At 39.5% G+C, this 16,658-nt stretch overlaps 1 protein-coding gene across 1 annotated transcript in view; it reads left to right on the forward strand.

The window, feature by feature from the left end:
- ELMO1 (engulfment and cell motility 1) overlaps positions 1 to 16,658 on the forward strand; it is a 316,924-nt gene that overhangs the window by 56,161 nt on the left and 244,105 nt on the right. The window contains exons 4-5 of the mRNA XM_064669895.1: positions 11,102 to 11,142; positions 12,039 to 12,111. Coding sequence (XP_064525965.1) covers positions 11,102 to 11,142; positions 12,039 to 12,111 — 114 coding nt within the window. The remainder of the gene's footprint in view (positions 1 to 11,101; positions 11,143 to 12,038; positions 12,112 to 16,658) is intronic.

Here is a 16,658-nt window from a genome sequence, read left to right on the forward strand (position 1 = left end):
TCCTTGAGAGAGTTGATTGAATACAGTTACTCTCTTCTACAATACTTGTTTTGGTTTGGTTTTTTGTTTGGTTTTTTTTTTTTTTAAATTTGGTTTCCTTCCCACTTCCACCATTTTCCTCAATTATAAATTTGAAAAATAGCATCTAGACTCTTCCCCCCTGCATAAATCTGTACTAGCAGTATTAAAACTGTGGTCTAAATTAATTTTTAATGAAAAGATTTGATTACGACTTTAAGACCTGGGTATAGGGATGATCTTTCACTCTTAAGTCTTCCTGTTGTGTAAGGGGAGGAATGGAAATGAGTTGGTGTCTGAATTTGCATCGTGATCTTATTGTGGACTTTTTAGGGATGCAGTCTGGGGAAGAAATGAATGGTAGATGCTGACTGTCTGTTGTCTTTTTCTCCCAGTCTTCTGGCTAATTATTCTCGAAGATGTTAAAAGTAAGGCTGCACAGGCTCTGTACAGGTGAACCAGGATGCTGTCTAGTCTATTCTGTCTTCTCTTTATTTGTCCTGGAAATAGCCATTTCATAAGAGGATGTTATTTCTTGTGTTCACATGAAAAATTGCATGCTTTAATTTGTGCCCATTATGTATAACTCATTCTTAGCTGTTGGGTTTTTTTTACAGCACAGATTATTTTAGGTAAGCCAGTGCTAGTTTTAGATTACCTGAATACTTTGTAGATTTACAGTTTCACTGTTCCTGCTGCAGGGGAATCAGCTTCCATGAGAGGCACAAAATGGATATTTGAGGACAATATCTATTTTGGCTTATCCCATTTAAATCCACTCTTATATGTTAACACAAGTTGTAATAAAACCTGATTTCTCTAAGCACTGGGATGAACTTCCTCAGCGTTGGAGGTAAACAACTGTTTCTACAGAAGGGAACAGTTTATGATTACGCTTGGCCATACAGTCTCTTCCTCCAGGTTTACTTTTATCTATAAGGTCATTAAACATGGGTTTAATTAGCAGATATGAATCTTTCTGCTAGCAAAAAAAAAAGCTGTGTTTTCTTTTCAAAGCACAAACCTGTTACAGTGGGCAAAATTTACAGGAGTACTGTCATATGATAATTTCATGTTAATACAAGTGCAGCACATGGGAGGAACCACAGGCTGCTTTACATTTATGTTCTGTCTAATGTTTAGATTTAGTCAGCAATTTTATCTTTCAAGAGTGTCTTTCAAGTTATCTCTTCTGGTTGTTTTTTATTTCTTTATAGAAGTTATTGTACTTCATCATCATCATGGCTGGGCTTCGCGAACGAATATCTGGGAAGGGCTCTACCCACATTTGTTACAAGCGCGCTGGTGGCTAAAAAGGCCAATGCGAGATAGACAAGTCAGTTGCAAAAGGCACAGCAGAAAGACTCCTTAGGTGGTATATTCTGCAAGGCACGATTCTTTCTGCATTGTCTTTTCTCCTCGAGAGTGATCCTGCGTGCGTTCTCAAAAGAAGCAGCAGTGTTAAAGATAGTGTGTCTCCAGGCCTCCCGATTGGAGGCCAGAGTAGACCTGTTATGATGATCAATATGGCCAAGGCTGAGATGTTGTTTCAGGGAGTCCTTGTATCTTTTCTTTGGGGTTCCTCTCTTGTGGCAGCCGGTGGCAAGTTCACCATAGAGCACGATCTTAGGGAGGCGGTGGTCCTTCATGCTGGACATATGTCCTGCCCAACACAGCTGTGTTCTCAGCAACATGGCCTCTATACTCGTAACTGCTGCTTGTTCTAGAACAGACGTGTTAGTTGCATAATCTGACCAGTGGATGTTTAGGATTGTGCGGAGACAGCATTGATGGAAGTGTTCTAGGAGTCGCAGGTGGTGGCAGTAGATGACCCATGATTCGAATCCATATAAAAGAGTAGACAGCACAATGTCTCTGTAAACACTGATCTTTGTAGTTTTCTTCGAGTGTTTATTACGCCTGACTCTTTTATAGAGTCTTCTGAAAGCACTATATGCCTTTGCTAACCTGTTGTCTTTCTCCTTGTCAATCTTACCATCGGAGGAGATGAGACTACCTAGGTAATTAAACTGCTGGACTAATTTGAGCTCTGATTGGCCAATGGTGATATGGGGATGATGGAAGACTTCCTGAGGTGCAGGTTGATAGAGAACTTCTGTCTTCTTTAAGCTGACTTCCAGCCCAAAGAGCTCAGCAGCATCTGCAAAGCAGGATCTTAAACGCTGCAGAGCTGCTTCTGTGTGGGCAACAAGGGCGGTGTCATCAGCATAGAGCAGCTCCTGGACAAGATGGTTTAAGGTCTTGGTGTGGGCCTTCAGTCGCCTTAGGTTGAATAGACTTCCATCAGTACGGTATCGAATGTAGATACCATCCTGATCATCGAGGTCTGCCGTGGACCTTTGGAGCATCATGCTGAAGAAGATTGTGAATAGGGTTGGAGCGAGAAAGCAGCCTTGTTTCGCACTATTCTTTATTAGAAAGGGCTCAGAAAGTGCATTGCCATATCTGACTTGACCATGCTGATCCTCATGAAGTAAGATGATCATTTTAAGGAACTTGGAACATTGTACTTCACTGCATATTAAAAGAACACCAATAAGGCTTTGTTTCTTTTAAGGGTAACTTTCAGACCTAAATCTGGACCCTTGGGCATTGTTAATTGATTTAGAACAGTGTTTCTCAAACTGTGAGGAGAAATGTAGTTCAAAAAGGATTGTGAAATTCTTAATTAGAGAAAAGAAAGTGGCACATCGCTTCTGCCATGTGTGTAGAGTAAGAATAGCTGGCTTCTGCAAGTGCTGTCACTAGTAATAGCAGTGTACTGATACAAACCTAGCATCACAAGTCTAAACATATACAATATTAGTGAGCACCAGCATCATTCAAGTGGTGAAGAAGAAAGGGATATTGATGTCTCGCTGTACCGTAAAGTGTTGCTCCCTGTGCTTCATTATGGCTCCAGACTCTGACTCCCACAAAATCAAAGGGTTTAGTGCTGAGAGGATGAAGGAAGAGAGGTCTCTTGTCTCTTTCCCACAAACTTGCAAATTTTTATGAACTCTTACCCAGAAAGTGTAATGGTGCTGCAGTAGCTGTAACTAGTAATGCTTTTTGGTATGAATATTGTAAAGATTTCCAATGTTATTGCACATCCCGAGTTTAAAGTAGTTAAGGGAAATGTCAGTGCCTTTAACAGCTTACAAGATCTCAGCTATTTGAAGAGAGAGGACTATGAAGTAGCTTGTGGGGAGAGAAAAAAAATAAAAAAAAAAAATCTTACACTGACTTACAAAAGTGTTCCTTGCTTGGATTTGCTAGCAGCAGCTCCTTTCTGTCAGATTGAAGAAGAGAGTTAGTGCTTGAGTTCGGCCGCTGCAGCTGTATCTCAGCCATTCTGAAGGAGGATATTGGTTGCTGCTGATGGAGGGTCGTGGGTTCGAGCCCCATGTTGGGCGCCAGATAGAACTTTTGAGGCAAAGACCTTCAACTGAAAGCTGCCTGAGATGTTCTGACTCAGGGGTGAATCCCCTGGGGAAGGGACCTTCATGGGGGTCTTACACTCCATGGTATGACGTGGTGAAGCGAGTTTTGTCCCTGCTACGCAGCCCACGGAAGAGAAGACCCTCGCTTGGAGTTGAAGGACCGAGGGGCTTGGTGACCCCCCCACCTCGTGTGTACTGGCAGAGATCCAGTTACAGCTGCTGCATGAAAGAAGAGAGCCTGCTGCCCTAGAGACACTGCTGCTCTGAAAGTAGAAAGGATCTCTTCCTTCTTCCCTCCTGGACTTTTATTTGGAAGGGAGAAGAGATTTGATCCATTGTAAATACTACTTTATCATAACAGAGGTAGTTAAGATTGTATATGATATATTGTAATATTTATTTGTACAGTGTTTGTAATGTAATCCCTTCCCCCCATTCTGAGTCTTGTGTGGTGTCTGGAAAACCCATCTCACACTGGGTTGAGATGAGGGAGGGGGGCTTGGACTAGGGAATTGGATTTTGGGGCTCTCAAACCATGATACTTACTCAAAGATAGATGAGCCAAAAGGTGGTTACCTATTCAAAAAGAATTGGAAAACACTGAGGTAGCTTAAGCCAATTTGCTAAAGGTAAGGCTTACATAAAATCAATTTTTAGGTGCTAAACAGATGCTGACAATCATCAAATGAGTTTTATTTCTCCTTGTACCTGTCATATTTCAAAAGACAATTTTTCTACTTGGTGCTATTTTCTAGGTTAAGAAATTTAAATGCAGTAGACAGTAAAATATATATATATATTTTGTTGTTAAATAGATGTGCAAGTAGAGCCAGGTTATACTTAGAGTCCCGTAGAAATAGTGTCCCAGTGTTCCTGATCTCCAACATAAAGGAAGTTCAGGAAGTAATATTTTAGGAAAGAGATGAAACACTTTGTTAATTCTGTCCTTGATTTTTGTGGGCTTGTGGGTTTTTTTTGGTTGGTTGGTTTTGGGTTTGGTTTGGTTTGCCTCTTTTTTTTCTTCCTGTCTCTGATTTTGCTAGCTCTATAGTGCTAGCCAGAACCTCCCCATTGGAGCCTGAATTTTATTGCCTCCAACTGATGGCATTTTCAAGATGAAGGCTAGACATGACTTTAAGATTGTTGCATCCATAAATTTTTTTAAGAATCAGCAGGTGTCTCATCTCTTAAGTTAATTCTGCTCTATCTAAAGGAAATGTGTAATGACCAGATTCCTGGAGTTATGCACCAATGAATTAATTCACATTCTGGCCAACTGGAGTATCCAGGTGCACTTTAGGATTCACTTGTAGTCTCCTTATAGAAATCCAAGATTGTAGTACAAGAGAAACTAATACTAAAAATCCCATTATATAAATTTTTTGTGACTTCATGTAGAAATTTCTACCCTGATAGGACAGCAGTGTCAATAATGAGCTGTAGGTTTGGGATTTCTTCATTCAGTCTTCAAAGGTGTTCTCTCTTAGTAGGTTGTGTGAAGAACCACATCTTAAAGCCCTGGTTTGTATTTTAAACTGTATTTTAGCTGTATTTCAATATGTGGTGCAAGTATATTGCATGCAAACATGCTGTAATCCACAGCTGAAGATCCGTAGGTGCTTTGTAACTTTTCAGTACTCTTGGCTGGGAGTTTTTGGTGTCCCTATTTATATTTGAGGAAACAGGAAATGTTATGGCTTGTTAGGACACTAGATGAGGAGTAAGAACTGTCTGTAAAATTCTGTTTGGGGTTTTTTTTTGTTTGTTTGGGTGTTTTGTTTATTTGAGATTTTTTGTTAATAATGTTATATTTTGCTACTTCCTTGTTGTACGGTCACTGTAACATCCTAAACATATGATCTGTGAGTCAATCCTTAGATCTGGTGAAATGCCACTTAGGAGTGAGGATCTCTTTGGAGGTGAGAAGAGAGTAACTGAGGAAGCTGCAGCTGAGAGTGAAGTGGGAGAGGACATGAATACCTGGGCTTCCCTGAGTTTTGTGCTCTCTGCAGAACCCCAACTGCTATATTTATACCAAAATGTTGCTACTGACGTGTTAAAACTACCACTTTAAGAGCTGTGAACTAAGCTGACAAAAGTTCTCTCCCATCAGCAGCTGCACTTGTTGAGGATTTTGCTTGTTGACTCTGGGGTGTGACTGTTTCCTGCCCTGAGTTGTGATGCTGCACTGACAAAACTGCGTGTTGTTGACCAGACCTTGGCTGGGTTTTATGGTATTTGTTACTCCAGCATTGAGGTGTCCGCGTTCTCAGGTATTCACTCTCTCTGGCGCTCCCCTGAGTTAGGGAAATCCTCTCCTTCGTCTTTTACAGATGCCTGATGATTGATTAACAAGTCTGGTCTACCCAAAACTCCATTGTAGTCAATGGAGAGAGGTGATTCCTAAAGTTTAGAGCAGGATGAGGAGGCTGGAATCCAAAGCACTCTAGTACTTCCACCTTACAGAAGACCTTGCCTCTTACACCATGAGAAACCAGTGAAGTAGTGAGTGAAGGATCCAGGTGTCCTGGCATCTGTTATTTGCCAATGGACAGTCCTACTTCTAATTCTGTGGGCTCTTGTCCATGACAGTAACAGACAAAGCCTCCACTGATTGTGAAAAGAGGTGTTTTTCTGGTTTTTTTGTAGCCATTAAAAAGACTTTTGCACTGAAGTATTTGTTAGTAGAATGATAGCATTAATTATAAGACAAAATGGTATGTTTACTGGCTTGAAATTCTGTTTTTTGACAGAGGCACAGATACCTTTTTTTTTCCTTAATGCTGAGTGTTTCCCACTAATAGATGTGCTGCATCTGCGCTTTTTTTTCTTTTTCTTTTTTTTTTTTGGTGATAGGCTTGAAGACAGCAAGGGCTAAGTGTTTTCTTGTTACTTCTGTGGTTAAAAGGTGTCAGATGGGGAGAGTGATGTCCCAGTCATGATCCAAAAAACCCAGAAACTACAACCCAACAAACAAACTTTAAGGAAAGAAAAAGCAATGAGTCTCTCTTAGCCATGTGGAAAGGAAAGGTATTCAGACTTGGCCTAAAGTAAACCTATATACAATTTTCTGGTATAGCACAATCAGAGTATATCAGAAGTGCATATACAATACAGGTTTCTGCCCACATTTAAGCTTCTGTCCTGTTTGCAGTTTGCCATTGCACATACACACACACTTGCTATTTGATCTAGAAGTGCTTTAAATCCAAGTTGGTATACTGGTGGCTTGAACTGGATCTAGGGCTTGGTCAGCACTAGCATACTGGATATTCTCTGCTTTCCTTTGCTCATCCCATGACTTCTCCGGAACAAAACAGTGTCCTGAACTCACCTAGCCTACACTCTGGCATGCCTGTGCTTTGTACTTCCTGGTGACTGGTTCCCTATGGGTCCTCCATAGGTATAGGCATGAAAGGATGAAACTGGTGAGGAAATTGAAGTGGGAAATCTCAGTCTCTGTTCTGCAAGTTACTTTAGAAGTGCTACCAAATATTGCAAAAGTAACAAGAGCGGGTACTCAAGAAGACAGAGTTAGGGATCTGTGTGCATCTTAGAACACAAAACTTGTAGACATGATGTGAGACACAGGTGAGCACAGGAGTGACTGTAATGGTGAATGTCATTAGGGGTACAGCTAGCCAGCATCTCGGACACCTGTGCTAACCAGTCAATGCACATAAACCTTTACCAGGTGCATAAATTCACATTAGCTCCAGTGCTGCCTATGCTCTGTGTCATTGTCAGGATTCTCCCCTTTTATGCAGATCAGTAGGTTGCAAGGCCATAATGCCCCGTTGTCATTTCCCACTTGATTTCAGCTATCAATTTAATACCTACCCTAGGAAAATAATTTTGTACTAACCAGTGTGTTCAGTGCAGATACTGTGATAAGTCAGCTGAAGAGGTCATCTCCTGCAGGGAGCACAAGGTTTACTTTGATCTGTGTTATTTTGTGCATTAAAGCTACAGTCTGGTCTTCCTAGAGCATTAAATGAGCATCTCAGCATGTGTAAAAGCACACTTCATTCACACTAGTCTAGGAGAGGACATGGAGACAAAAAGTAAAACAAAACCAAAATATGCCAGCACAAAAAATTTCTGTGAAGGAGAATCTTTGAAATATTTTTGGACTGATTGTAAGGAATTCTTTGAAGTACATTGACTAATAAGGTACATTTGACTTCTTGGAACTGTAAATGCAGCAGAGATATGTAATTTTCCTTATACGTAATTTTATTAAGATTAAGGTAACAAAGCCTTCAAATCTGTTCTCTTTAACATCAGGCAAATATTTAGAGCCGGGGGAGGAGGGGGGAAAATGTCTTTGAACGGCCTGCCAAGTGGATGTACTCTGCAGAGAATGGAGATAGACTTTTACCTCATTTTTTGTGGTTCAAAAAGAAAAAAAGGAAATATAACAGCTTACTTTTCTTTGTCTTCTAGTACTGCTACATTCCTATATGTGCAGTAAACAGTCGGGTCCATTCACTGCTACCCAAACATAGTTATGTGTCTTGCAGCTTTCACTAGCAGGACTGCGAAAGGGATTCTGGAGGTGGCTGTGAGCTGGCTGGGAAGGGCCGCGGGAGGTGGTCGCTCATCCGCCTGTCACTCCCAGAGCAAAGAAGGGTTTTATTGGCAAGGAGGCCTGGCTGTGCGCAGGCAGGGTGGCAGGACTGCTGCTGCTGTCAGCTCAGAGTGCTGCCGGCCCAGAGTCTTCCCACAGCCTGTGCTTGCCAACCAGGCTCTTCCTGGGTGATGGCAGAGGGAATCATAGCAGCCACTGCCTGCTTTCAGTGTCATCCCACTTGCAGCTGTGAACAGCGTGCTACTGACAATTTATCTGCCTGGTAGAGAAGCGGAAAGAGTTTTGTCTGGAGACTTACGTGTAGAGGGAGTGCAGCCCAAGGGATTATTAGGAGCAGCAGCTTATTAGCATTGCAGTGGCATTTATTTTACATTTATTAATTTGTAAAGTGTTATCAGATCACTAATTGCAAATTCTGTATCCCAGAAGAGTTCCACCTTTTTTATCCCGTTGATTTTTCTCATCAGGAATTATGCTTAGTCACATCAGTGCCATAGCAGTAGTGTCATAGGAGGGCAAAGCTGTACCATAAGAAGCTGACTTTAATATTGTTAATAGTTTTTATTATTGAGGATCTATTTGTTGCCTTTTTAACTGTTCTTTACAGGTTCTAATTGACTTGTTGTGGGGTTTTTATGTTTGGGGTTTTTTTCCCAAGTTTTTAGTCTCAAATGCCATATAATAATGCAAATGTGGTATAGAATAGGAAAAGGGGAAAGGAGATGAATAGGATTGACAAAGGACATAAAAGTTGATGGTGTAGAGAATTTAGAAGTACCAAAATAATGATTTGGAAAGTAATTTATCCAATCTTCCCAGTATTTATATTATTGGTAAGTTTGATTATTACAGTGTCTTTTTGTCATAGTTTCCAATGGGAAACTATAGGTCCTGTGGGAAATAATGGGGAGGAGAGGCAGTTAGTCTTTTTGTCCTCCATTGTATTGAATCTGCTAGATGATTTATGTTTACTTTATAAAAGGAATTAATAACCCAGATAAAATTTTGTCAAAATATGGAAATATCAAAACAGGACCCACAGTAGCATCTGGAGGAGAAGGGCATGCAGCCTACAGAGCTGTGTGCTCTGCCTGGCAATAGTTTACCTACAGGCTGGCAAACATGTGCTGGATGGCAAACTGGAGTTAACCAGCTCCAGATAAACATGCTCCCCCCTCTATCCCTCCCAAAAAATGGGGTTTTCTTTTTTTGGGGAACGATAGAGGGAAGAGAGCAGTTGGAAGCAGGGATTGCTTTCACAGGATTGCAGAAGCTGAAAAAACCCTTGTGAAGGAGGACAGCAGGTCAAAGCAGCTGCACATAAATTATACAGTAATCCAAACTGAGGAACTGATCAGTCCAAAAAACTGTGGGGGGCAAAACCCACACTTTCTATCTCACGTGAACTGCCTGATCTGCTTCACAGTGTGGATAGAGCTGCGCAAAGAGCTGAGTCAGCACAACAGGCAGAAGCTGCTGTGGAGAAGGGACCTGTTAGCTGCTGCAGAATGGAGCAGTTTCACACTTCTGCCTTTTCTCCCATGTGCTGGTATTTACTAGTCATTTGGGTATATAGCAAGGCAGATCAGGAAATCGGTCGTGGTGAAAACTGATTTTTTTTTTCCCCTTTTACTAGCCAATTTTTAGTTTGAATAGCTTCCCTGGTATGGATCATCTTGGGTGTTCATGTGAAAATAGTAATAGCGGTGAAAGGGGAAGGATAGAAACCAAGAACTGAGACCCTATGGCCAGCAGAAACAGAATCCTTTCAGCAGGTGCTTTCATTCAAGTTTGATTAAAATGGTCTTGTGTTATGTTTTTGCCTGTTTATATACTGGCTTAGTTAACTGGACTATAAAATAACAAATCTTTCCCTGATCCTGACCTGACCAGGGAGTCTTGTCTCTAGTTTTCTGTCTATGCAGTGATGCAATACAGAAAACAAATTGAAGGGAAAAATAATTCTTCCTCCACATAATGCACCCATATGCCAAGTTAATTTTTAGACTAATAATTTCCTATAAAAATTAAAGGGAAACAGCTTGTTTTGACTACAGTATTGGCTTATGTTTGGGTTTATGATGGTTTTTTTGTATTTTGTTTGTTTTATTTGCTTTTTAAGAATTCAGTGAACTGTCATTATTGGAAGTTACTAGAGAGGGGGATCCTATGCTGTTTAGGTGATTTGAGAAATTTTTGTGAAGCAGCAGATCTGTGTGACGTGTGTTCATCCAGTCTTGGAAAAAAAAAGGCTCAGTAGTCACACAGCTGGTGAAGTTCAGTGTGTTTCTTTTTGCCATGCAACTTCATCTATGTTTGGGATATAAAAGTGTGTTTTCTTTTAGCCAGAAATCTTCTAAAAACACTTGTGTGTGCACCCTGTGTTTATAACAAAGTTCAAAGCATTGCAACATCACCAGGCTAGACTTTTTTTTTTTTTTCTATTTCGGGACCTAAAGCAAGAGAGCTCTTTTCAGTCAGTCCAAATGCTCGTGTCCACAGATGTAGAGAATAAAGCAGAACTGATACATCTGGGATCTTAACACCTTCCAGCTGGTGTTTTATCAGAGAGGAACCTGCATGTGTGTACTTAAGAGAGAGGATTACTGTCATCATATCACCATATCTGAAAGGGACAAAAGAAGGTTTAAAAATATTGAATGTCTTCTTGCTTCAGATGTCATTCCTGGAAAATGCCTGTGTTGATGTCTAAATCTTCTGTTTCTGTTGGATAATAAGATGCAGTGTACACAAAAGACCCTTTGATTTGTCAGTTGAGAAGCTGAGTTTATGTCATGTGGGCAAAGGTTGACAAAAAGGACTAATAATGTCATCATGCATATGTGTAGAAGTGCTGTCTTTATAGTTTACCAGACCAAAGCAGCAGAAACTTTTGGGATCCTACCAAACTTTATGTTAAACAAAAAATGAAATACTACTAACTTGTTTTGTTTCTTGCAGTTACTGGCTTTGAAATCATATTTTAAGAGCTCAGAGATATTCTAGTTTGGTAATTTTGTTTTTTCTTTCTTTTTTTTTCATTAACCAGAAAAAGCCACTATCCTCAATAATAAAAGAAGTCTGTGATGGGTAAGTTCTGCCATATAGTACTTACTGTACTGTACTTTTGGAAGTATCAGGAGATAATTTTTTTCAAAGAAAATCTAGATATCTTGAATGACTAGTCATTAGTTTCTTAAATCTTGTTGTTCTGTCTTCCAATTCGAATTTGCAGTGTGTTTTGGACCAATTGCTTGCAAGATGAGGTTCCTAACAAAGCAGCTCCATCATGTGGGTGACTCTCATTTAGACTGTTTGTTTCCTTCCTGCACAGAATGCATTGTACCCACTCACTTTACCCTTGTGGTTTCCTGCAGTTCGTGGGTTAAGGGACTAAAGCCCCTGGCTTTGATTTTTGAGCACTTAGTCTAGTTGGTGCTGTAAGCTGGTCCAGTTGATGTGACAGTTCATATGAAACTGAAATGTTAATTGCAAGTTCTGCAATATAGACTAATAGTTGGTAAGGCAAATACCTTGCTTTAATTTTAGTATGTTAATAAAAAAAGCTGTTTTAAGCAAGTGCTACCGCACAAGAGAAACTAGTTTATATTCATCAAATTGCTGTTGAGTTAAAAAGATGATATTTTACATGTAATGTAATGTATCAACTTAATAATATATGTGTTGGGTATTGTATAAGGTAGCATAAAATCCTGGTACTGCAAATTATTTTTTTTTGGTCCATTTTAGTGATTTAGTAATCTTGCTTACTGCAAACAACCATCAATAGGATGTATTTGTACTAAAATTTTCCCTTTGTAAGCATGCTTTTATCTTCATGGAACTCATCATTGAAAGCTATGGAAAAGTACGAGAAATACATGGGAATGACAAGTGCTCGTTTGGTCATAATAAAATTATGTGAAGGGTACTTTTTGGATTATTAAGATTTCATTTTGTGATTAATTTATTTTCATATTTCTAAGGTGGTCTCTTGCAAATCATGATCAATTTGCACTGCAGCATGCTGATAGTTCTAATTTCTACATCACAGAGAAGGTGGGTAAATCATTCAATGCAATTCTTGCATAATCTATAAAAATGTTTGCCACAATAATTTATTTTAAATTAAAATATATGAAAATTTTTTTCCATAATGCAATGTCAGTGGGAGAGTCGATACTGGGAAACCTGACCTAATGATTTTTAACTGATTTCTTTTTATTTTGGAGAAGCAAAAAGAGTTTGAATGTGTGTTTGAGACTTGAGCACTAACCCCTTTGACTTTGCTATTTGTGTGTGTTTAGTATTCTGCTAACAAGTGGTGTACAGGAAATTGAAATATTTAAAACATGAAGGGCTCTTTGAAGTCTGAGGAGACCTTCATTGCATCTCACTTTCTTTTTTGGCTGATCAGGTAGAAATAAGTTTCAGTGACTGTATAATATTTGCTATTCCTTCCTGCCTGCTGTCTTGTCCTTTCCCAGTTCTGTATGTTCTGTTGGCTTATTTTTTTGGTCCCCAGGTAGCGTGGCAATAGATGATTCATCAAGTGATACAATGATTTTAGCACAGTGTAATGAAATAGCTGGAGCTGCAATAAAAATGGAATGTCTAATCCAAATATGTGGGGACACGCTCATCTGAATGGGACCAAGCAGAACATTCATTCCTAGCATTACTGATAAAATTGCTGAAATTAAAAAAAAAGATTGTTTGTAAGAATGTACATGTAGTACCTCAGAGGTACAATTTCTAAGCAATGGGAGAAGAGCATTATTTAAAACCTTCTGCATGGAAATTCCATAACCTCAGTGCATTTTGAACTAAATAGGCATGAGCTCAACTGCATAGATATAGGTGCCTCTTGCTTACCTTGTTATCAGTTTAGTTTGGCTAGCCTTTAAGCAGAGGGATCTCTTGATTTTGTTTTGCATTTTACAGTTCTTTAGGATTTTTTTGTAACAGACCAGACAGCTTTCTCAATGTGTGACTTTTGTTTTGCTTGCTTGTGTGGTGGTCTGTTGGTTTTTTTTCCTCTCCTTTCTTTTCAAGTTTCAGTTGACAGACACTTCAAAGGCCACTACAAGGAAACCCGTCAAAGTAATTACTGATTGCTGTGTTTTACCTCCACCCAAATTAAATACTGAGACTGTTTTGCTAATTGCCCTCAATGGTGACAGTTTTCCCATAAGGCAGACACAACTGAACTTTTTCCTGTCCGTGTTTAAACATTGATTATACAGTGAGTATTTCCAAGAAGCCAGGTCTGAGTGAATACTCCAGCTCGTTGGAGGCATTTGTCCTGATGCAATTCGGGGAATATTCCAGTCTTTACTTCCACTTTTGGTGGATAGGATCCTGAAGCTTTGGAGAAATGTTTTCTGTTCCACATAAGGCAGTCCAATGGCTTTTGGCTGCCTTTAACTTGCATTAAGGGTGGAAAATTATAGTCTTCTAGGACATTTTGGATTGTACTGCAGAGAGAACTTTGAGTTTGTTTATTCCCTACTGAAAATATGCAGAATGTCTGACTCTGAGTCACATAAATAAGAGAGAAGAGCTCTAAATGCCACCAGAATTACTCAGATGTCTGTGAATTTCATTAGATATTGTTCACTGTTTATCACTGCTTGTTGGATAGTTATAAAGAGAGGCTTATATAGGCCATCACCCCTTTGACATACTTTCCCTCATTTGTGTTCAATAGGATGTTGTTGCTTCCTGAATTAAAACATGAAAATCACCAGGCATGAGGACAAACACATGCACTTCAATGAAGTTACAACACTTAATAGTTAAAGACCACATTGCTTTAATCTGCCTCTTACTAAATGACACGAGCAGAACTTTTTTTGTTAGTGACAGCTTCCAATGAGTAAATATTTTTCACTGCTTTCAAAGGTGAATTGTATGTCTGTACGTATGCAGATAACATTACCTTTAGTTCATGTCTCTCTGCAAAGACTGCCTTCCTGGTAGAGATGCCTCTTTAAAACATCCCCATGTTTAAAGTTACCAGAAAGAAAAGCAATTAAGGAATTCTTGTACAAAGTAACAAGAAACTTTGAAGTGAAAATGTTACAAATGTTACATGGCTTACCATTGTAGTTTTGGTTTTGGGTGGCAAACAGCACATCTGTGTTTTGGTTGTCAAATGCAGAACTCTATCTATTGTAGCTGACCTATATTTCCCACTTATACCGTACATAAATAAAAACAACACCTAAGCAATTCTGTGTTTTTTGTTTTTGTTTTTCTGTATTGGTTGGAAAAAATGCCTCTATAGGAGTAGCAGTAACTCCTTCAGGCAGCATAAGGGCAGTCTTTTAACAAATTTTGAGTTAGCCAGAGTTTCTACTAGAGATCGGGCTTATCACAGCAGATCCAGCTTGGTCTGCTGCCTCTGGGGTTCTATTTTGGCTATATCTGTGCCCCTGAAAATGCAGTGGAAATTATTAATTATATATTTTAGCCCTTTTTTTGTAAAAATGAGAGAAGTAAAGTAAGAGGTTATGTGAAGAAACAAACTAAGCAGGCGTAGGGCCTAAGCTCAAGTCTGTCTGGTGTTTTGATCACAAAGTAATTGATTTTTAGTTACGTTAATAGATGTGTGGTTTTCTAAAGGCCTTGCTTATTGTGGAGGGGCATTTCTTTGGTAGGTCAAACATCTAAAAGCCTGACTTTTAAATCAGGATGTGCTAGATACTATAAAATAGGTATTTAAAAAGTCACCTTTGCTTCAGTCTATCAAGGTAGTACCTGAATTAGATGCTTGTGTACATCAGGCATAATAACTCAGGAACACTGTAGCCTGGGCAAGCTCAGGTTTAGAAAAAAAAAAGCTATATGAAGAGTAGAAAATGCCTGTATAATTTTGTGTGCTGTGTATGTTCCTGGACTGAAAACCACAGCTTGGATGACTGTTTGCTGTGTTCTTCTGCTGGCAGTCCTAGGAATCCAGAGACAGACATTCAGGTGGCTCATGCAGCACATTGGTGGGTATGTCTGGTCCCTTATCACTGCTCACCTTTGGTCTTGCAGGCCATGGCCTCCTCTAGATCCATTTGTGGATCCAGTGTGTGGTTGTGGAAGAATGGTGTTCAAGCTGGTTTCACTGCTGGAGGCACCTGAGCAACAATCAGGAATAAAGGGCTGAGGGGCTTTGTGGGCCAGTGCTGAACTATAGTCAGAACACAGTGCTGAAAGTGGTGACATTTTTTCATATTATCTTTTAAGTGCAAAGACATTCATCTGTCTATTGACTACAGTCCATTTTTATTGTCACAATTTTTTTACATCTGATGCCTCTGAGGACTTCCTGTGGGTTTTTTTTCTTCTTTCCTATCTCCAATATTTCCCTTTCAATCTTATTGCTTAAAACCGAGGAAAACAGCCACAGTTCATTAATTTTGAGAGGCTTTTAATTCTGTTTTGCAAGAAGAGCTACCCCTAGCTTCCTTTTGTTGTCTTTACTTGTCTTTGCACTGTGTTTGCAAATGGGACATCCTTTTACCCCCATATTCCCAAAGATAGCCTGGGTGAAGTTTCTGGTGCTTGTCCTTTCTCAAAGGTGCTTTTGCTTGTGACCTATTTTTTGCTGAACACAACCTGTAATTATATATTCATGTGAAATTCCAGCATGCCATTATAGGCTCCCTGTGTGGGAGTGTATGCAAATGACAGGGCAAGAAGTGAGCCACTTGTAGGGTTGGGGCTTTTTTGATTTTTGTTCTTTTACATTTTCGTATTCATCTGTTTCACTGATTGATTGAATTTCATTGAGTTGAAAGTTTCTGGTTCACTGAAGGACCAGTTGCTTCAGCTGAGAATGAGAAGTAGCAGGAAGACTAGAAACTGAAGAAATGTCTTAAGTGAGCTGTTTCATTTGCCAATTTGCATTACTCTTCATAATGCATTTGTTAATCATGCTACATAAATGATAGATTTGACCTGGATCAAACTATGCTGAGCTTTCCCTTTTCTCTGCCACAGATAAGACATGGTATTTCCTTCATATTCACAGATTTCTTACTATTTGGGGGCACCTGCACAGCCCTGCAGAAAGTCCTATAGTAAGGGCAGCACAAGGAGTCAGAGTGGCTGTGCTCCTCCCTGCTTGGCAAATGCTGGGTAACACTGCCCTGTGAACTCCAGCAAAAAGTGGTGGACACCAGTTTATTTTTCCAGTGAGCAGAAGTATAACTTGACTATCCCTATACTAAATCACTCTCAATCCTGCTTCATTGAGGCTGATTTCAAGAACAGTGGGTAGTGGTCACCCTTCTCTTAGCAAATTAGTTCTAGTCTTTAGGACTCATTTTGTAGGACTTCTGATTTATAGTAAATTTTCCAAAGAAAATAATTGTGTCCTGTCAACCTGTTATACTTCCTGGACCCAGCACGAACAGCCTAATTCTTTTTCTTGCCTCCTTTTTAAAAAGGTTTGACAGTCTTCTATTTAGTTCCTCAGTTGCACATCAAGGCCGATGAGATGGATCGAGAGTTTTCTAAAAAAGCTGTATAGATATTTATTTTCTTTAATTAATTTTGTCATTATGCCTCTCAAGCAGTCACTAGAGAGGAAAGGCTCTGAAAAGGTTTGT

The sequence above is a fragment of the Pseudopipra pipra genome, chromosome 1 (genome assembly GCF_036250125.1).
Source record: "Pseudopipra pipra isolate bDixPip1 chromosome 1, bDixPip1.hap1, whole genome shotgun sequence".
NCBI lineage: Eukaryota > Metazoa > Chordata > Aves > Passeriformes > Pipridae > Pseudopipra > Pseudopipra pipra.